Genomic DNA, 21,628 nt, shown 5'->3' on the forward strand with positions numbered 1-21,628 from the left:
TGACTTCTCGGTTCCTTCTGATAGCAGATATTGCTGTCACTATTATTTATTAATCATGTTGCCTCAATGCCAACAAGCCCCAGGCATGGACTATTTCTCCTGGTGCATTAGATGGGGACGAGAAAAACCCAGTCTCTGCTCATGTATCTGGATTATCATAATAAATTTAGATTTATGTCAGGCACTTGATTTACGTGGTGGGGAATATACTCTCTGTTGAATCAATGGACAGTTATTAAATGGATTAAGAAACAGGCAGCTTAAAGCCCTCAAAATGCGATTGTTGTTGGGGCATCAGTGCTTAACAAGCTGCTTACACGGTGGCTTTGCAGGATTCAGCTTCCACCCTGCTGTATTTCACCATTTTCATGAATGATCCGGAAAATATGGGTAAATTAGTTGCCCGTAAAGTTTGCAGCTGACTCAAATTTCACCTTGATAAATAATGATGAAGGCAAGTCTGTAATGCAGAGCAATTGCAATGGCCTGGTACCGGCAACAGAGAAACAATATGAATTTTAATAGAGCCCAGAGCTTGATCATCCATCTCCGAGAGCAGAGTTGGAGCCACTCGTCAAGCTGGGACCTGCTGCTCCAGGCCAGGCCGCAAAATTGATTTAAGGGCCACGTTGAATAACAGGTGATTATGAACGTTTAATGCCCTGTAGTGGGGAAATGGATGAACACAGTCTCTGGATGAAGCGGGGAGGCTTCAGCCTGAGCAGGGAGTTTTTATCCACCTTGATTAGGAAGCAGGAAGGTGCTGTCATCTCTCTCGCTCTAAGGAGACCTCCAGCTTGGGGGTGGAACTGAGGGCTTTCAGCATGGAAATCAGAGGCAAATTCCTGGGGGAATACTGTGGGATCTCTGACTTCAGGGTGAGTATCTGCTGGATAAGAGCTGAGGGCAGCTCAGCCAGGCACCAGGGGCTCCAGCCTGGCTTGGCTGCAGGCCGAGATCCTTTCCCTGTTGCTCATTTTCCGATTTCCAGGAAAATGGGAAGTTGTATCATTAGCAACCTATTGTATTCCTGCTTAGCTTGGCTTCACAGAGCTGCACAGCTCAGAGAAGTGTATTTTGCAGCTGTGGGTGTGCTGCTCCTCGCCTGGGCAGTGTGGCTGATGGGGCAGGGAGGGGTGGCCAGCGCCGGGACTGCGCGGGGAAAAACGACACCCGGGAAAGGCGGCGGGGCTGGGTTTGCACATGGATTAAAAACCTGGCCCAGCTTCTATCTGGGGATGAAAGAATGAGCCACGTGAGCACAGCAGGGATGGATATGTGCCAGGGAGCTGGGAGGGATGCCAAGGGAGCTGGGAGAAAGGAGGGAGAGAGGGAGCATGGGCTGTTCTCCCACTGCGTGGGTGGAGGGGTTTGGTGTCCCCAGGGAGGGATGAGACATGTCCTGAGCTCACTGAAGGCAACATCTGAGGGGAGACCTCAGTGCAGTTCCAAGTGCCTGGGCAGGGGCAGAGGAGGGGCAGGGACTGAGCTCTGCTCTGGGGGGACCAGGGACAGCAGCCAGGGAATGGCTGGAGCTGTGCCAGGGCAGGCTCAGGTTGGATCTCAGGCAAAGCTTCTTCCCCCAGAGGCTGGTTGGGCACTGCCCAGGCTCCCCAGGGCAGTGGGCACAGCCCCAAGGCTGCCAGAGCTCCAGGAGGGTTTGGATGATCCTCTGGGGCACAGGGGGTGACTCTTGGGGCTGGGCCTGTGCAGGGCCAGGGTTGGACTGGATGATCCTTGTGGGTCCTTTCCAGCTCAGCATATCCTGGGATTCTGTGATCTTTGCAGACACCTCACACATCGTTGCCCAGCTCTCCTCCTCCACTGCTCAAGGTGACAACTCCCAGGCTGGGGTGGAGAACTCTGGTCATCCAGGCTCAGCAGAGAGAGCAACAAGTTGTGAGCAGGGTTGGGAAATGTGATCTTCAGTCAGCCATGTCTGTTCTCTCATGTTTTCATTGCTTTGGAAACGCGGTTGTGTCTAAAGTTGAAGTTAAAATGTTCTCCCTGTCCTACTTGTGTTGCCTGGGGCAGTAGCTCCCAAGCTGTTTCTTCAGTCTGCATCCTTGCAGACAACCAAACTCAGGTCACGGGGAATTTCTGGAATAACTTTTCCTTCCAGGTTCTTTCCTAAACTTCATCCCTCCACTGCACATCGTGCAGATGCTGGGTCTGTAAGCAAAAACTGAGATAAATGTCATTTTAGAGGAAAACTGAGAGAAATGCTGCCTTGTGCAAGGGGGGCTCTTCCAGTGCTGAAGCTGTGGGGGTGGCCTTTGCAGCTGGCAGGTGGGGTGTAGTCCCAGATGGCTGGGGGAGAGCAGGTGGAAATGCCATCTGGAGCTTTACCTCTCCTTTCTCCGAGTCACTCACACACCAATGCCAGGTTTGGAGCTGCAGGAAACTCTGCTTCTTAGTAATAATGTTTTGAAGCTTTCCTGAGATACTTTAGGGTCCACAGGAGATCTAAATCATCCCTGGAACCTGACTTTACTTTCCTTGGATACCTGTCTGCCCCTGATTTCTCACAAATATGGCACAGAAAACACTGACTTCTGGAGGAGCTGCTTGTGATTTACAGTGCATATTTTCTCACTTCATTCTTCACAGCATGGGGATGGAATGGTGGCAATATCACAGATGATCCTGTTCATGCAATGTGCTGGTTGCATCCCATCTGGATAAGATGAAAATGAGGATTGTGACCACTTGTGATGCTCTGGGAATTGGGCACAGCTTCTTTCGGTCTCTTTCTTAGGCAACCTGGGATCTGCTCAGATTTCCTGAGTGTCTTAGTTTAACAAGATTACAACTTAAAAACTAAGAAACTTCAGGTGGAAGTGTGGAAAAGGGAAAGAAACAGCTTTTTATTAACAAAATCTGAATAAACAACAAACGGTGCAACCAAATACTTTCAGAAGAAACAAAACAAAGTCCCAAATCCCCAGGTGGGGGGGAGAAACCCGCGGCAACCCGAGGAGGGGGTGGAGGAAAGGCAGGACTGTCCCGGCGGTTCAAAAGCTGCTCCCAGCCACGTATGCTCGCAGCCAGCAATGAAGGAATCCCTTTTTTTCCCACAGGCAGTCTTGAAAGCAGAATACCTCGCTCTGAGATGGGTCGGTCTCTCTCTCGGTCGTTCTCTGTGAGGTGTCCCGTGGGGAAAAAACTTCCTCTCAGGAAAAGAGAAAGAGGCGGCCAAAAACTTGACTCCTGCTCTGTCCAGTCTCAGACCACAACCCAAAAGCCCCCGAACAAAGGACTCCCCCAGCTGTTCCTGCGGCCACCGCTTACCCCAGCCCTCCCCCTGTCCCCGCTCCTGCGCTGCCCCGCTCCGCCCCCACACCCATCCCGGGAAAAAGAGATGGGGGGACAGGAGGATGGGACTCTAGGGAAGAAAAAGGAAATTCCAATATCTCGTTTCAAACCTATGACACTGAGCTGGGTATGGAATTTAGCCACAATAACTCTTGGAAAAGGCAGTGTGGCAGGGAATAAATTCTTCCCTGTGAGGGTGGGGAGGCCCTGGCACAGGTTGCCCAGAGAAGCTGTGGCTGCCCCTGGATCCTTGGAAGTGCCCAAGGCCAGGTTGGATGGGGCTTGGAGCAACCTGGGCTAGTGGCAGGGGGTGGAACTGGAGGAACTTTAAGGTCCCTTCCAACCCAAACCATCCTGTGATTCTGTGATTCCGTGATCGATAGCTGGGATAACACCATGGCCATTTGTGTCCGTGACATGAAGAAAATACAGATGTGACATTTCATATAATCCCAGAATGGTTTGGGTTGGAAGACACCTGAAAGGTCACCTCATTCCAGCCCCCCTGCCAGGTTCTCCTAGTCCATGAGGATGGAAGCCTTTTCCTCCTTGGCTCCCTGTGCTCAGTATGGCCGAGCCCAGTTTGGCAGCAGGTGCCCACTGCAGCTCTGGGAGGTGGGTTGGGATCACAGCAGGTACTCAGAGGTGCTGTCTGTGATGAATTCATAAGTGGATTTGGAGAGTTCAGCACGTCCCTGCAGGCTCCCAGGGATCTGTCTCCCCCTGTCCTCCTGCCCATGCTCTTGCCCCCTTTGTGCTCATTTCCCAGGGGTGCCACAGCTACTCCAAATACTCATTCCAGGCCACGTGCTTTCCCCTTCCCTTGGGGCACGGGGTGTTTTCTGCCTCTCATCATCCACACCAGATATTTGCCTTGGATTCCTGCCTTTGTCACACACTGTCCCCTGCACTGGGTGTCTCCATGAGATTTTTGCCTCTCCTCCAGCTGTGAGTGTTGAATTTGGTGACTGCCAAGGTATCAAACTCACCTGCAAATCCAGTGTTCTCTGCTGAGTACACAGGCTGCTGCTGAGATACCTGGGGGGAACTGGGGTACAGGGACCTTTGAGGTGTCACAGTGGTGCAGAGGACACCAGAGAGGGCCATGACAATGCCAAGACTTTGCATCATGTCTTTGGGAGAGCTGAACATCCATGGTTATTCCAGTGCTAACCAACCACACATGACCACATCCTGAAAGGGGACACACCAACCACACATGACCACATCCTGAAAGGGGACACACCTTTGCAGTGGTGAAACCAGTTCACCTCTGAGGAAGAAAAGGGGAACATTGGGAGAGTTTGGATGAATCAGCAGCATCTGGGACCTGCACTATCTGCACAGGAAGGCCCAGGGTTGAATGCTATCAGGCCAAGACTGAATAATATAAACGCACAGTAAAGACCTTTTTTTACAGGAATTCTCCACGTTTTCTTCAAGCTCATAATCTCCTTTTTAAAGGTCAGAAGCTGTTCCCTTCCAGATGTTCCAAAGATAGCTGGAAACAGGACAGGTGGAAAACACAGATTTATCATGGCTGGGCTTCGCGAACGAAGATTTGGGAAGGCTTTATCCACATTTGCTACAGGCACGCTGGTGGCTTATGAGGCCAATACGTGACAGACATATCCGACTGCAAAAGGCACAGCAGAAAGACTCCTTAGATGGTGTAATCTGCAAGACACGGTGCTTTCTGCGTTGCCTTTTTTCCTCGAGAGTGATCCTGCGTGTGTTCTCGAAGGAGACAGCTGCGTTATAGATGGTGTGTCTCCAGGCCTCCCGATTGGAGGCCAGAGTAGACCAGTTATGGTGATCAATATGGCCAAGGCTGAGATGTTGTTTCGGGGAGTCCTTGTGTCTTTTCTTCGGGGCTCCTCTCTTGCGGCAGCCAGTGGCAAGTTCACCATAGAGCAGGATCTTAGGGAGGCACTGGTTGGTCCTTCATCCTGGAGATGTGCCCTGCCCATCGCAGCTGTGTTCTCAGTAACATGGCCTCAATACTAGTGACAGCTGCTTGCTCTAGTACAGATGTATTGGTCACATAATCAGACCAGTGGATGTTTAGGATTGTACGGAGGCAGCGTTGATGGAAGCGTTCTAGGAGACGCAGGTGGTGGCGGTAGATGACCCATGATTCGGAGCCGTATAGGAGAGTAGACAGCACTATGGCTCTGTAAACACTGATCTTGGTGCTTTTCTTCAAGTGTTTATTACACCATACTCTTTTGTGGAGTTTTCCAAAGGCACTATATGCCTTAGCTAACCTGTTGTCTATCTCTCCGTCGATCTTACCATCTGAGGAGATGAGGCTACCAAGGTAATTAAACTGTTGGACTGATTTGAGCTCTGATTGGCCAATGGTGATGTGGGGATGATGGGGGACTTCCTGAGGTGCAGGTTGATGGAGAACTTCTGTCTTCTTTAAGCTGACTTCCAGCCCAAAGAGCTCAGCAGCATCTGCAAAGCAGGATGTTAAACGCTGCAGAGCTGCTTCTGTGTGGGCAACAAGGGCGGCGTCATCAGCATAAAGCAGCTCCCGGACAAGATGGTTTAAGGTCTTGGTGTGGGCCTTCAGTCGCCTTAGATTGAATAGACTTCCATCAGTACGGTATCGAATGTAGATACCGTCCTGATCATCGAGGTCTGCTGTGGCCCTTTGGAGCATCATGCTAAAGAAGACGGTGAATAGGGTAGGAGCGAGAACGCAGCCTTGTTTCACACCATTCTTAATTAAAAAGGGCTCAGAAAGTGTGTTGCCATATCTGACTTGGCCGTGCTGATCCTCATGAAGTGAGATGATCATTTTAAGGAACTTGGGGGGACAACCTAAACGTTCCAAAATCTGCCAGAGACCTTTTCTGCTCACTGTATCAAAAGCCTTGGTGAGGTCAACAAAGGTTACATAGAGACCTTTGTTCTGTTCCCTACACTTCTCTTGCAGTTGTCTGAGGACAAATCCCATGTCTGTGGTGCTCCTGTTGGCTCTGAAACCACACTGACTTTCAGGTAGAATTCCTTCTGCTATAGTGGGTATTAGTCTGTTCAAGAGTATTCTTGCCAGGATTTTGCCAGCAATGGAGAGCAGAGTAATACCACGGTAGTTTGAGCAATCTGATTTAATTCCTTTCTTCTTATACAAAGTGATGATGACAGCATCACGAAGGCCTGATGGTAGTTCACCGAGCTCCCAACAGTGCACCACAAACTCGTGAAATTTGGTGTGTAGTGCAAGCCCCCATGTTTCCAGACTTCAGGTGGAATTCCATCAACCCCAGCTGCCTTGCCAATTTTTACCTGCTGTATGGCCTTGAGGGTTTCTCCTAAAGTGGGGGCAGCATCCAATTCATTCTTTACTGGTTGTTGTGTGATGGACTGAATTGCTGAATCTTGGACTACACGGTTGGTACTGAAAAGAGTCTGAAAGTGTTCAGACCATCGATTCAGAATGGAGGTTTTATCTGTTAGAAGGGTTTGACCATCAGTGCTGAGTAGAGGGCTTTGCACCTGGTATGTAGGCCCGTATGCTGTTTTCAAGGCTTCATAGAAACCTTTGTGATCACCTATATCTGCGCATAATTGGGTTTTTTCAGCTAGATCGATCCACCACTTGTTCTGGATGTCACAGAGTTTCTGTTGGAGCCTGCTGCATGCAAGACGAAAGGCTGTTTTTCTTGCGTGACAGGATGGCAGTGCAAGGTGTGCTTGTGGGCGGTTCTCTTCTTCCTCAACAAGTCTTGGATTTCTTGGTTGTTTTCGTCAAACCAGTCCTTGTTCTTCTTGAGGGAGAACCCTAAGGATTCTTCGGAGGATTGCAGGATGCTGTTTTTAATATGGTGCCAAATTGTTTCAGGAGAGGAATCTGCAGAAGCTGTGGGAATGTTTTCGAGCCTAGTTTGAAGGTTTGCCTGGAAACTGTCTCTTACTGTGGCTGATTGGAGATTGTTAACTTGGAGTCTTCTCCTTGGGATGCTGCCCCTTTTTGGTTTGAATTTGAGCTTAAAATTGAGTTTACAGCGCACCAGCCGATGGTCTGTTTGGCATTCTGCACTGGGCATCACGCGGGTATGGTGGACATCGCGGGCATCTCTCTGTCGCACCAAGACATAATCAATGAGGTGCCAATGCTTAGATCTGGGGTGCATCCAGGTTGTCTTCAGACTATCTTTCTGCTGAAAGATAGTATTAGTGACGGTGAGTTGTTGCTCTGCACAGAATTCTAGCAGAAGTCGACCATTATCGTTGCAGTTTCCAACACCATGCTTGCCTAATACTCCTTTCCAGGCTTCAAATTCTTGCCTACTCTGGCATTGAAATCACCAAGGATAATGATCTTATCGTCTGCAGGAACCTTTTGGGTAAGGAGGCGCAGGTCAGTGTAAAATTTATCTTTTTCAGCAGGGTCAGCTTGGAGAGTTGGGGCATATATACTAAAGATGACAACACATTGCTTGTTGTTTAGCGGAAGGCGTAGGGAGATAATGCGGTCAGAGTGACCTGTCGGCAGATTTTCGAGTTTAGGAACAAAGGAGTTTTTGATCATGAAGCCAACTCCTGAGAGGTGTTTTTCGGTTCTGGGCTTACCTGACCAAAAGAGTGTGTAACCAGCACCATGTTCTCTGAGGCTTCCTTCCTCGTGAAGGCGAACTTCACTGAGAGCGGCAATGTCGATGTTGAGACGAGCCAGTTCATGGGCAATTAGGGCAGAACGCCGCTCAGGACGTCCACTATCCGCAGAATCAAGCATGGTTCTGATATTCCAACATGCTAGAGTTAATTTAGGTACACCTTTGGAGGCAGGTGCATGCCTTTGTCTTTTGCTCTTTGTGCGACCGCATTGGAAGAAGATGCCCGTTGGTCTGCGGTTAACCAACCGGGTGAAAGTGGAGATGAGCTTTGTTTAGGCCACCTTTTCTAGGCCCCTCTCCGAGTGGAGCAAGCAGTGCTGTCCTTGAAAAGGCTGCTTGGTCGTTCAGGGTGCTGCCTCAAGAGACTGTCATCTCCGGTCAGTCTCAAATGACCAATATCCTGAACCGCCTGCATGCAGGGTTGGGTCTGCGGCTCCCAGTGCACCTTTCACCTGCCGTTTCGACCCTCGCCCGTCGCTACAGGACTTTTTGCATGTGGGTAAAGCCTTCAAGCCTGCGCAATGGATTTTTAGGTGAGATGCAGTATGCGCGGAACTGAACCCACCCTTTAATCCTGAGGTTCATCTGCCGGGGCCGAGCGAGCTTGGACGGTGGCAGTGAGGTCCTCAGGACGTAGGTTTGATTAGAGTGACCTTCTGTTAGATGGATGGCCTTACAGGGCTAAGCGAGCTCCATCTGCCCGGGTTTGGGATTGGAGTTGTCCTTCTCCTAGGATGACTGCCAGGAGGCTAATGAGCTCATCCTGCCCAAGAATGTATTAAATCTGGTCCTACGGTTTTGATCTGTCTGGCATGGGCGACCCTACTGGAGGCATGTACCATATAGCTTGCAACCACACAGGGGTACGGAGACTATGTTCCTATTAGAACGCCTTGGGCAAGTCTTTAATTTCCTGCTTTATTATCACCTACCTATAAACAAACTGGAGGAGGTACCCAGGGACAACCCTTTGTCCTGTCAACCGTTTCAGGATGTAACAGAGCAAAGCAAGTATATCCAGAACATGCCGAGCCTGGGCAGTAGCCACAGGAGAACCAAAACCAGACAGACAGAACAAACAAAGCAAACATTCTGACCCCAGCACCCATCCAGGCGGGGGTGCCTTTTATTGGCCCCAGCCTGGCGGGGACCCCCATCATTCTAAAAGAACCCGCTATCCACCCTGACCTTATCCTTCCCCCACTGTGTTTCCACATATCTTCAGGCACACTACTCACCTGCGACATTTCATACAGGGTTGTGCCGCTCTCCCTCCTGCTGGTCTGTGGACCCCCACGGCCCACTTGACACACTACGCTAATCCTCCCCCCCACCCAACCCCTCCCCCCCAAACCTGGAACGCCAAACCTCTGTGTGCTCCGAAGCTTCCTTCTCCTCTTTCGTGGAGGCGCAGTACCTGCCGGCAAGGCTCCCCTTGTCTCTCCTTTCTCCTGCAACGGCTGCGCCCGGGGGCACAAGGGAAGCCCCCCCAGCAGGGGTTCCCACCCCTGGAGCGCGGGGACGTCCCCGGCAGCCGAGGGTCCCGGCCACGAGGCATGGGAAGCCCCCACAGATTTATCACATATTACATTAAGAACTGCTGAAAATTCTGCTTCTGCCAATTGAACTGGCAAAGACAGTCCTACCAGGTAAGGGGGCAGAGCTCAGGGCTGGCAAGAGCACTCACTGAGGCATGGCCTCGGATATCCATAGGATTTTCCTGTGCCTATCCATAGGTTAACTGTGGTAACTAGGTCAGCTTTTTAATGCCTAACAGGAGAATCTCATCTCAAAACAGTGAGCAAAGTTGATTCCTCTTTTCAGGAAAACGATTTTAAGGAGCATCTTTACCCTGTGTTGACAGGTAGGGATGGCCAAGTGCTTATTTATTCCTCCCTGCGATGATTGTGAGGCCCTGGCACAGGTTGCCCAGAGAAGCTGTGGCTGCCCCTGGATCCCTGCAAGTGTCCAAGCCCCGTCCAACCTGCTTGGAGCAACCTGGGCTTGTGGAAGGTGTCCCTGCTGTGGCAGGGGGTGAATGAGATGAGTTTTAAGGTCCCCTCCAACCTCAAGCAGTCTGGGATTCTGTGATTCTGTGACTATTTCTGTGAACTGCTGCAGCTTGGCTGAAGGATCAGGGCGATGTCACTGCTTACAACCAGCTTACATTTTAAGGTTTGGGCACAACAGTGAGCTGTGATAATATTTCTTCTTGAAGGGAAGTGGATATTTGGGCACATGATTTGTTGCAGCAAAGGGTTTCACGGTAAAATTCATAACCACAGATGAGATGGCAGATGCAATTCAGCATTTATAAACACAAAGTAATGTACACTGGCAACCAGCCCGGAGCCTTACCTAAACAAACACCACGATGGGCTCTAAATGAGCTGCTGCCACTCAGCAGAGGGATCTCAGGGACTTTGTGGAGGGCTCTCTGCAAAGCTTAGCTTGATGACTGCGGTGGCAGGCAGAGTGCAGGAACTCAGGGCCAGAGCAGGACGTCTAAACCTCTGACAAGTTCATCTAAACTTCTGCAGAAATCCATCTAAACCTCTGAAAAGTCCACCTGAGCCTCTATAATTGTCCATCTGAACCCCTGCAATTGTCCATCTGAACCACTGCAGAAATCCAGGCTGCAGTTGCATCCCAAGGGTCGTCCTCCCACCACTGCAGCCAAGAGAAGATGTAGAGAGGTACAGCAAAAATGTCTGGAGCAGCATTCCTAGTGACCTAGGGCTTGGAAAAATCTTGAGAGAGGGGAGAGAAGGTTCCATAGTGTGTTAAGGAGACAGGGCAGTTGTGCCTTAGGCCGGCCCTGGGCCACTCTGTGCCCAGGCCTTGGAGAGGATGCCAAGGCCATGGTCCCACATTCAGCATTGCCCTCCCACCTGTGGCTGCTGTGTCAGACCAGCCCAAATGTCCCTCCTCTGGCTCTGTGCAGCTCTTCTCACCTTCTTCTACTGGAATTAGGGCTGTTCTTATTTCCTGGCCTCCTAGGGCATTACTGGGCTGTAACAATTGATATCAGTGTTATTGTTAAACAGGGACCCAATGACTCCTCTATTTAAATCCCTTGATATTTTCCCATCTCAAGGTTTCTGGTGACCTTTGCTTCGAGAGGCTTTCATACCTCATGGCTTGCAGCAAGCCTTAGAAATTCAGCAGGAGGAAAACCCTCTGGCTAGAGAAGAGACTTTCAATTTTTTGCTCCTCATCAAACTCTCATTTAAATGGGCTGAAATATAAACTGTTAAGCAGCACCTTTTCCTTTCTCTCCCTGCTGTTCCTGAGGGAGATGCTGGCAAACCACCAAAAGCATAACCCTGCCCAAATGTTCTTGGGTTAAACCCATCCTGCTGGCAAAATGCTGGGAGTGCTGGAGAGCCCCTGGCAGGGATGGGGAGCCTTGTGAACTGGGAACTGCTTTGGCACATCCCAGGAAAGGATGGAGCTGCCCCAGAGAAGGTTTGTGCTACTCTCAGCTCACGTAATGAGTTGTTTAGCTCAGCCCTAAGCAATGCTGAAGAATCAGCATTCAAACTCCCCTGGAGATTTGTGAGGATGGATTCGAAGAATTGCACATGATATAACTCACTTTTACCTTCTTCCCTTAAAAATATCCCTGCAATATTAAGTCCAAAAATCACATTAAGGGAATATGATTTAGGTGGAAAAGATGAACACCTAGAAGTTAGGAAATGGCACATCTCTTGCCTCCCTCCTCTGCCTGGATGCATCACGGAAATGACCTTTCATTCCTGACCACAGATGATATTTTTTCTGCTGAAATCGTGTCTTGTTCAGGGGAGAGCCTGGATGTACCAGAGAGGCTGTGCTGCCAAAGGCAGTGAAGAGCAGCACAGTCCCAAAGCTTAATGGATCTGAATGCAGCCTCAGAGGATGTGGGATCAGAGGATGTACCTATACAAGTCAGGGCTGGGTTCAGATGCCTGAACATTGCTGCCTGCTGCCCTTTACATCCCACCCAGCTCCAGCTGCTGGCAGAGCACAGGTCTCACAGAGGAGCTGTGCCAAACCTGCCAGCTCTCCTGCTGGCCTCTCAGACCCCCAAGAGTGTCTGAAAGGGAATTAGCTCCCTATTTTTAGCCAGCTGGGATTCATCACCAGCACGAGGCGTTTTGGTGTGAGCTGGGACTTGGAGCTCCAGCCCATGGACATGGAGCTGAACTGGTCAGTGGAACCTCAGGAGCAACCCAGTACCCAGGGGCAGCCAGTGACTCCACTGACTGTTTGGCCTGAGAGGGGTGTCTGACACCCCATGGAGATGCAGATGTGCCACAGGACCTGCTTCAGCCCCAGGGCTTCCTGCTGCAGCTCCTGAGGATGCTCCGCAGAGGGAGCTGTGCTGGGACCTGCTCTGCTCCTGCCTGCTGGGGGTCCCGGAACTGTCACACCGGTGGCTTCCCCCAGGTGTTTGGGTGGTGGAAGAGCATCACTCCTGTCCTCTCCTTCCCACACTAAAGCCACTTCAGCTGCACCATCACGATCCATCCTTGCTCTCCGCAGCGGAGGGAGGGAGGGAAACTCCAGCGTGGGATGAGACTGGTCCGAACTGATTCTCCTTCTTCATTCACCTCTCAATTCACCTTCGTCTTGAAATGCATGGAAGTGCTGCCCTCTTCCCTCTGGCACAGGCACAGTGACAGCACAGCCCCACCTCTGGCCACAGGACAAAGCAGGAGCTGCTTTGCAGAGCCTCTTCCAGAGCCATGGGCAGAATTTCAAACAATGCCCACTCTGAACAGGGAATTCAGCAGCGATAGTGTGTCCCTACTATAAACAAAGGCAAAATGCTGTGTGCATCAGCAAAAGGCTTTGTGTTGTAAAGTACTCCCTTTATGTCCAAGCAGGAGAGAATTCAAATGATTATTGACCCTCCACTGCAGGAAAGCCACATTATAATATCTCCAAATCAATAGAGACAAGTGCAGAGTAGCAGAGAAAGGCCATGGCACTGGAAAGTGCAAAAAATTGCATTTTGCTTTGGCCTCTTCAAAAAGTTTGCAAAGCATCTGTTAGAGGCCCCCGGAGCCTTTTCTTTCTAATTGCCACGTTTGACAATGTGGTGGCACTGGGGACTGGTGGGAAGACAGATAATGGACCCACTTTAATTGCTTCCCAGTTCCATGAGTCATAACACTTGAGAGATGGCAAAGGGGAAGTGCAGCAGTTTGACTGAAGGAGGTTTCTGGCTTTTAAGAAAGCCCTGGAGGAACAAATGCTAAACTCAAAGCCAAAGTCTTGGAGGGACTGAAGGTTCCAGGTACTGGATTTTCTTTCATGTTTTGCTTTTGACAGGAACTATGGAGTTAAGTTTTAATCATGCTCTGAAGGAGGGAGGAATGATTTTGGACTAAGAGATGAGGAGATGGATGTCGTGCCAGGAGCCTTTTTCTCAGGGAGGGTTCTGAGGTGGTGGAGGGTCCAGTGTCAGATGGTGGTGGGATCACACTGAGCAATAAATCTCTGGGGGGATTTATCTGGAAGGCTCAGGGAGGATGCTCTCACTGGGTGCTGAGCTTGGCATGTACTTCTGGGAATGGGCACACAGTGGACTCCTGACCTCCCTGCTGCCCGTGACACCAGGGAATCACAGAATCACAGATTGGTTTGGGTTAGAAGGGACCTTACAGCCCATCTCATTCCATGCCCCGCCCTGCCATGGGCAGGGACACCTTCCACTAGACCAGGTGGTTCCAAGTCCTGTCCAACCTGGCATTGAATCTCTCCTGTACTTCTGGCCTAAGGGCAGAGCATGTTTTTCCAGGAAAAGGGAGCCCACAGACAGAGCTGAGCCCAGTGCTCCAGGAACACAAACACTGGTGTCTGCTGCCTGTGCCAGCCAGGCTGTGAGTGGATGGGCTCTTTCTGCCCAGGGCCTCTGGGTTCTTTTCCCTCAACCTTTGACCTTTCTGCTGAGGGCAGCCCCCACTGCGACCCCTCAGCATCACAGATCCTCGTTGCCCCCTGGAAGGAGCAGAAGCCCACAACACTCACACTGCTCCTGCTGTTTTAAGCTGTGTCTGTCTGTGTGATCTCTGCCTGGCCACACTCTGAAGGTCTTCATCCTTCCTCTCTGCTTTGTGCCAAGAGCAAGAGGCTGCAGTGTGGTGTACAGGGCAGGGCACAGGCTGTGGGCACTGCCAGGATGTGTCCCAGTATCTCTGGTTTGAAGATGGTTTGCCTGGGTGCTGCTTTCACCTCAACTGGACAAGCCCTGGGACATGGTGGTTGTGAAGGACGGGAGGAGGATGGAAAGCAGGAAGTCAGGAAAACACAGGAGGAACAAGGGAAGGTGAAGATGTCACCAAAAATCAGGAACAAAACTCTCTAAGGCTGTAATTTCAGTATTAGGAAGCAGCATTTCTTTATTCTGGCCTGGGTTTGTAGTGAATCATTCCAGCTCCACACACCACCTATCAAGATTTTTCACTTATTTTTATATTTTTAGCAAATAAAGAAATTAATGGTCATTGGTTCTAAGTTTCCTAATTCTCTTCATTAATTAGTATTCTATCCTCTATTGGTTATTGATTTTTTGCTTCTTGTGCTAATTTGGTCCACATTCTTTAGTCCTCCTATCATCCTTTTCTCAGACAGGGAGTCTCCTCTGTATCTTCTGGTTACTCCAACAAGCCCTTGAAGGACCATAAATTTAAGATCCCAGATGTCCAATCTTCAACTCCCTCAGGCTTTGTTTATTGAAACTTATCAGGGCTAGTTTAACAAACTTAAAGTTTTGGTGATTTAATGATTGAAGTAACAATAAGAGCCTGGGGAAAAAAAGAAACTTAAGGAGCTAAACCAACAAATTAAACATTATTTCGGAAAGTTACATAATTCCAACAGAGAGAAGAGAAGAAGGTGGAACACCCTGTGCTCAGCTGATGGGTGTTGGGGTGGCCAGTTCCTCTGGACACACTGCAATAGCGTCCCCAGATCAGTACTCCAGCTCCTGCCTCTCTGCCATGGCCCAGCTCTGTGCTGGAGGCTCAGGAAGGGGATGTTCCACACCAAGCTGTGCTGCCCAGCCAGCACAGAGGCACCTGGGGCTATGCTTCGTGTCCCAAAATAGGTGCCTGTTTCCAGCTGATGGGCTCCATCCCTGGGGCACAGGGCAGTGACACCATTGGCCTGGACGGATCTTGCAGGGCTTGGTCTAAAGAAAGAGATTACCTGAAAATACAGGGGTATATTCCAGCTCGTTCCAGACCCAAACCAGTTCTGCTGGGCCTCAAACCATCTTAAAACTGTTTTAAGGTAGCAACCTTCCTGTCTGTGCTCATCCCTGTCCTGAAATGGTCACTTGGCTCCTGGTCAGAAACAGCAAGGTGGTTTGCCTGGAATTGCATGGATCAAAATATCCTTGTGCAAGGTCTGGATGGCTCGTGGCGCTTGGTGGCCACTGTGGCAGGGACACACTGACACAAGGCACAGCTGCTGGTGAACACCAGGGCTGGAGAAGGCCTTGGAGGAGCAGGGAAAAGCCATGCCATGGGCCCTCCAGCCTCTGCCACGCACACCCCGGTCTGGCTGGGGAGGAAAGGGTCACTGTGGCTTCCCATGGCTGTCACTCCCTTCTGCACTTTCTTCTGGCCCTGCCTGCCCGAGGACCCTGTGACCAGCTGGTGCTGAGCTTTGTCACGGATCAGGACTGAGCTTCACAGTGGGAAACTCACTGGAAAAAGGCTTTGGGGGCTGATTGACAGAACTGTCTGTGGTGGAAGGAGCTAATCCAGGCAGCTCATGAGCACCAGGTCCCTAAAGAATGCACACAGGCTGGTCCTGCCTGTAGTTCATGTCCCTGTGCTGCTCCACTGGCTCCCAACAGTGCCACTGAGTCACTGCAGCCCCCGGGCAGGGACAGGGAAAGCCATGGTTCAGAGCAGAGCAGGATGTGCCCCTTCCCTTCTGCCCCTCTGTGCTGGGCAGAAGCCCAGTGTGTATCCAGCTCTGTGCACACCCAGGAGCTGGAACAGGACCTCACCGCCCAGCCCTGGCAGCTCTGTCCATAGGAAAGGGCTGGTGCTGTGGGCTCAGGGCACAAGGGATGCAGAGCGTGCTGCCAGGATGGGGTGCACAGGGCAGGGTGCTGTTCCCATGTACGGCTCGTTCTCTGCCGGCTGCTCCCTGTTCTCTCCTTCTGCCCCCGGGTATCCATGTATTTATTATGCACTTGCCTCTCCTGCCTGAAGCTGGAATGGGAGTGTTGACTGCGATTCCTCTTGCACAGGAACATGTGTTTGCATTCCCACCTCTGGGCCACATATTCCTAAGGCATGGGGGATCACCCAGGTTGTGGCTGGATTTCCCCAGATGGCCTGTGGGCCCTGGCAGGGGGAGCAGCAGTGGTGGCCCAGGCTGAGCGGTGTTTTCTTGGAGTGGGTGGTGTTGCCTAGTGAGGTGAATCCCATTGCTCTGGTGCCACCCCCGCCCCCATCACCTGAAACATGGAACTGAAGAAGGAGGCTCCAGAAAGTCCTACTTCTCTGCCCACAGGTTTTCATTATCAGCTGGATAGGAAATGTGCTGGCCAGAGAGTTGCCAGCGTTGTTTTAATTTCCCAGGAGGCTCCTCTTGATGTGACATGTCTCCAGTAGGGAATTTCAGTTGTCTTGTGTTCCTTTGCTTCATACAATGGGACGTGACATGTCAAAACATGACAAGCCAGCCAGAATGTGTCATAATACTGCACTCAACACACTGCCTTCCAGGGTTGCTCAGCAGCTAATATTATCAGCCTCAAATTATCTCTGCATGCTGAGCTGTTCTTTTTCTCCCATGTGGACTATGAGATATAGGAGTCTGCTGCCTATATTGGACTGTTGGATCACAACAGATTTATCAGCCACACACAGTGAATCATTTTGACTAGACTGAAACCCAAACCTGGGATCCCGTTATTGCAGAAAAGTGACTTTCCTGCCTTGGCTTTTCTGATTGTTGTTGGCTCAGTAAATAGTTTGGTGAGATTTCCGTGTAATTTAATCCCTTATCGCTGGTGTTGGAGGTGCTGTTGCTGCAGAGGTGGTGTGATTTCAGTAGCCACATGACTGCCATGCAGGCTCTGAGGGAGGAGAGCCGGTGGGGCTGGATGTGACTGTGCTCCCTCCAGTGTTCCCACCTTATCCCGCTCGGCAGCGTCGTGCTTTCCTGCCCGGCTTTTTGAACTCTGTTATTTTACCTTACACTGTAATGAGGCATCAATGTGCCTGAATAATATTTTCAGTCTTTCAAGGAAGGAAAACCCCTCCCACAACAGCGAGGAGGCAAAGCCGCTGTTGCCCGTGGGCTGGAGATCCCAGGGGATGGGGAGGGATGTATCTTCTTGCCAGAGGTGCTGGGATGAGCTGGGAAGGAGACACACATGTCTCTGCTCACATGTGGGATTTCCCAAATGGAGCCCGTTGGTTTTAGCTCCCGTGGTTTGGAGGAAGGGCTAATTGCTTGTAAAGCACTTGCTGCTAATTGCTGGTAAAGCGCTGCTGGAACTGCCTCCCTTCCCCACCACGGGTACAAACTGCAGCTCTCTCGCCAGGTTTCTCAGCTGTAGGTTCCCACTGACTCTCCCTCCCAGGTCCCTTTGCAGAAGATGATGCTCTACCCATCCCTTCCCTTCCTCCAGGCTCTTTCCCAGCATCCCAGCTGGGGGTCGGGAATTTGGTGAACCAAAATGCTCCCTTGTGATTCCAGGATAGCCCAGCTCCTGGGGAACAGGTGGGGCATCATTATGGAAAAATGTTCCTCTCAGGGGCTTTTCAGCCCTGGTGGGCTGCCTGCGTGCCTGGACACATGGAATCTACTCCTGCCTTGCAAACTTTGTAGAATCCCTGAATCCTTTGTGGAATCTCTGAATCAAGCCTTGCACGTGATTTCCTCCTACAACAGCATCACCTTCTGTGGAAAAACATGCTGTTTCCTCCTCTTCCTTGCTGGCTGCACAGATTCAAAGGAAAAAAAAAAAAAAAGGGAGAGAAAGGAAGGGAAGCAAGAACATGTGGCTTAAAGTTTTGCCCAAGAGAAGGAAAGGATGCTCTTGGCTCTGAGACATCTGAAGGCAGGTCTGACCTGAAAGTTATTCTGGGAATCTCTCACAGTTATTTCTTCCAGGAAGACCAAATCAGTCCAAAATTATTTGGGGAAAGTCACAATTAGGTTTCGAGAGCAATGTGGGGACACCTGCTTGTTTCAGAGAGTGGTTCAATGATCCTGAAAAGCAAGGAGTTGGTGGCACTGCTGGGATGGCACTCAGAGCTGCCTGGGACACCCCTGTGGGTGCAGGTGAACTGGTCTAAGTGTGCCCATGGCAAAGAGAAATGGCCCCCAGCAGGCAGTGCCTTTGCTCCCAGGTGAGATCTGTGGAACGAGGCTTGTGTCGGATGCGCATCCAGGACCCAAATCCATGATGATGATGAACCTTCTTTTTCCCCACGGCTGTCAGAGGCCTCCCGAGTGTGTAAGGCCGAGAAGGTGTTCAGACTTCATCTCTACAAGTGTATATTGATTTAAATTATTGAGTTGAGTGGTGGAACATTGTAATTATGCATTTTAATTGCTGGGTCCCCTGGTATATGTTGTTTGTGGTTGGTGGTGACACACTCACAGGGGTGATTTCAGGTTCCTCTATTATCTGCAGAGAGAAGCTCTCCCATGACCCTGCCTAATTTACATACTATTTTTTTATCCTTTAGGAAGCAAACTGCTGATTTTGGTGCTTTGCTTGAACATCCAGTCAGAAGTGGAGTCTTGCCCCGGGGCCTGTGTATGCTACAGCGAACCCAAGATTACAATAAGTTGTCAGCAGCAGGGACTGACAGCAATCCCCACGGAGATCCCCATCCAGAGCCAGCGCATCTTCTTGCACAACAACAGGATAACCCTCGTGAGGTCCACCAGCTTCACCTCCTGCCGCAACATGACCATCCTTTGGATCCACTCCAACAACATCAGCCTCATTGAGCCTGGAGCCTTCTATGGGCTCAACAAACTGGAGGAGCTGGATCTCAGCGACAACACGAACCTGAAATCCATCAACCCCGTCACCTTCCGGGGGCTTGTTCACCTCCACACCTTACACCTGGATCGCTGTGGGCTCCTGGAGCTCTCCACGGGGCTTTTTCGAGGGCTGTTCTCCTTGCAATATCTCTACCTTCAGGATAATAATCTTCAGACCCTGCTGGACGACACCTTCATAGATCTGGCAAACCTCACCTACCTGTTTTTGCACGGGAACAAAATCAAGAGCTTGTCGGAGAACGTCTTTCGGGGGCTTATCAACCTCGACCGGCTGCTCCTGCACCAGAACAGGGTCAGCCTGGTCCACCGGCGGGCCTTCCATGACCTCGGGAAGGTGATGACCTTGTACCTGTTCAACAACAACCTGACGGTGCTCACGGGGGACACCATGGCCCCCCTGGTGTCCCTGCAGTACCTGCGCCTCAACAGCAACCAGTGGATCTGTGACTGCCAGGCCCGCTCCCTCTGGAATTGGTTTAAGCAGTTTAAAGGATCCTCCTCGGAGCTGGAGTGCCACCTCCCCCCTCGCTTGGCAGGGAGAGACCTCAAAAGGCTGCAGAGCTCCGACCTGGAAGGGTGTGTTGACTCCTTCAACCAGATACGAACAAGTGTCTTTAGCACTAAAACCAGATTGGGGAAACTCCCAACTGGGATCCCCCCTCTCGGTTCCCACGATGGCTCCTCCAAGTGCTGCCAGCCAGAAACAGATAAGTCTTTTATTTATGAAGCAAAAGGCAAGGCAGGGCCTTCTTCCCACAGCAGCCGCTCGTCCAACAACCACCTCAAGGAAAAGGAGAACATGTCCAAACCCAAGTACATGGAGACGGACCCTTCGAAAAATGGCAGCAACAAGCAGATAAATGATTCCCCCTTTGGGACCTTCCCCAGCATTGTAGACCCTCCTTTGACCAAGTTGAGGCCAGAATTTCTAGAGCCTATTGAACCTTCCACAGTTCCAACCAAAAAGAGGCAGGGCTGCTCTAAAAAGAACAGATCAAAGGCCCAGTGCCGCCTCACCCAGCAAGGGAACAGCTCCACGTTACAGCTCAGCCTCAGCCTCAGCCTTTTGATTCCCCCCTTGGTGTGGAGCTTACTGTTATTCTGCTAAAATTAACTCTTTTCCTGGGTTGATGACACTTTAATACTAGACTTTTGCTGACCTCCATAAATGTTGCAAACAAAAGCAAAACTACCATCCACCCCGAGAAAGCTTTGTTACACAAAAGTTAACTGGATGCCTTTATTAAAAAAACAGACAAACAAAAAAACCCACAAAACAAAAAAGACAAACACCGAGATGTACATAATTTATTTGTCCTGAAACCTGTGAATTATACCTTTGGTCTTCGGAACTGCACTTGCCCACAAAGCAGCTTTTGCTACAGCAGATGGTAAAGAAATATGGTTTATTTACAGGAAAAAAAAAGTGTAAGAAATGCTCTGAAAAGAATGTCTAAAATCTGTTTGTAACTCGCCATCACACTGAACAATGTTGCAGGTTCCCATATGCAGAGGTAATGAATTTGATGCTGTTTTAATCCTATGTTTATGAATATTGCAGTTTTTCCGTACTCATTCCATCACACCATGTTTACAGGCAGGATTTGTTAAAGAATGCTGCCTTTTCCTTCACGAGATTGCAGTATATATAGATATGCATTTTATTTTACTTGTGTACAAGTATACAAAAAAAATATAAAATAAAGATTTCTTTTTCCTAAACGGTCGTTCATCTGCAAGAGGAGAAGGAGGCTAAACTGAAAAATTCAAAGGATGTGGAGTAATCCATGATCTGAAGGCAGGTTGAGCATTTAACATGACAGTAATAAATAAGACATACTGGGCACGGTTATGCAACCTTTAACTGGTGCCAGCAAAGGGGTTTGTTGTGTTTAACATGCCCTGGTAATGCTCCTGTTTCTCTCTGAACTATCCCAGGCCTGACCTCGTCCATATTTCAGGATGTTCAGATTAGCAGGAATTATTGCCCAGCCCCTCAGGGTTGAGGGCTCCTCGTTGCAGGTGGAGCAACGTTGGAAACAATCCCAAGAAGTCGGGTAGGGCCACTTTTCTTCTCATCTGCACAGATGAGGAGGCTCAACTGTGGTGTAGGTCCATGGTGGAGCACCCTCAGGTTTGGATTTATGGAATAGGGTCTGTCCCCAAAAACACAGCTCCTGGCCTGGTAGCTCAGGCTGTGCTGGAGAGCTGGGGTCCATTCCTGGCTGCCCCACCCGCTCCATGGAGTCACTGTGCAAGGGGCTTCACCCTCAGGGTGGCCTTGAGATGCTCAGGAAGTAAACAGTGGTGTCCACCATAAGGTGGGTGTCACCACATGACCCAGGGTGCCACAAAGCACCTGCCTAGACCTGGCTGTGCAGTGCTGGTGCTGTAGACCCCCCCGTGTGCCAGGTTAGGGCAGGGTGTGCAGGGGGCTTGCCAGGAGGTTGCTTTTCCTTCTCAAACTGTGGATTTTCTCCTGTGCCCCACTCTTCAGGAGGACTGTTGGGGTTTTGAGATCTGTACATGTGAGACCGGTCTGTCACACAGAGGGGACGTGACTGGGGCAGAAGGCAGCCAGGGCAGTGTCCCAGAGTCCTGGGAACATGCCCTAGAGGGTCACGTGGGGAAGTCAGGCTGAGGGT

At 50.4% G+C, this 21,628-nt stretch overlaps 1 protein-coding gene across 1 annotated transcript in view; it reads left to right on the forward strand.

Annotated features, from left to right (window-relative positions):
- Positions 1 to 20,705, forward strand: part of RTN4R (reticulon 4 receptor) — a 91,676-nt gene extending 70,971 nt beyond the window's left edge. Inside the window, exon 2 of the mRNA XM_032706145.1 lies at positions 18,659 to 20,705. Within this exon, the coding sequence (XP_032562036.1) occupies positions 18,659 to 20,091 (1,433 nt within the window). The 3' untranslated portion in view covers positions 20,092 to 20,705. The remainder of the gene's footprint in view (positions 1 to 18,658) is intronic.
- The last annotated feature ends 923 nt before the right edge of the window (positions 20,706 to 21,628 follow it).

The sequence above is a fragment of the Chiroxiphia lanceolata genome, chromosome 18 (assembly GCF_009829145.1).
Source record: "Chiroxiphia lanceolata isolate bChiLan1 chromosome 18, bChiLan1.pri, whole genome shotgun sequence".
NCBI lineage: Eukaryota > Metazoa > Chordata > Aves > Passeriformes > Pipridae > Chiroxiphia > Chiroxiphia lanceolata.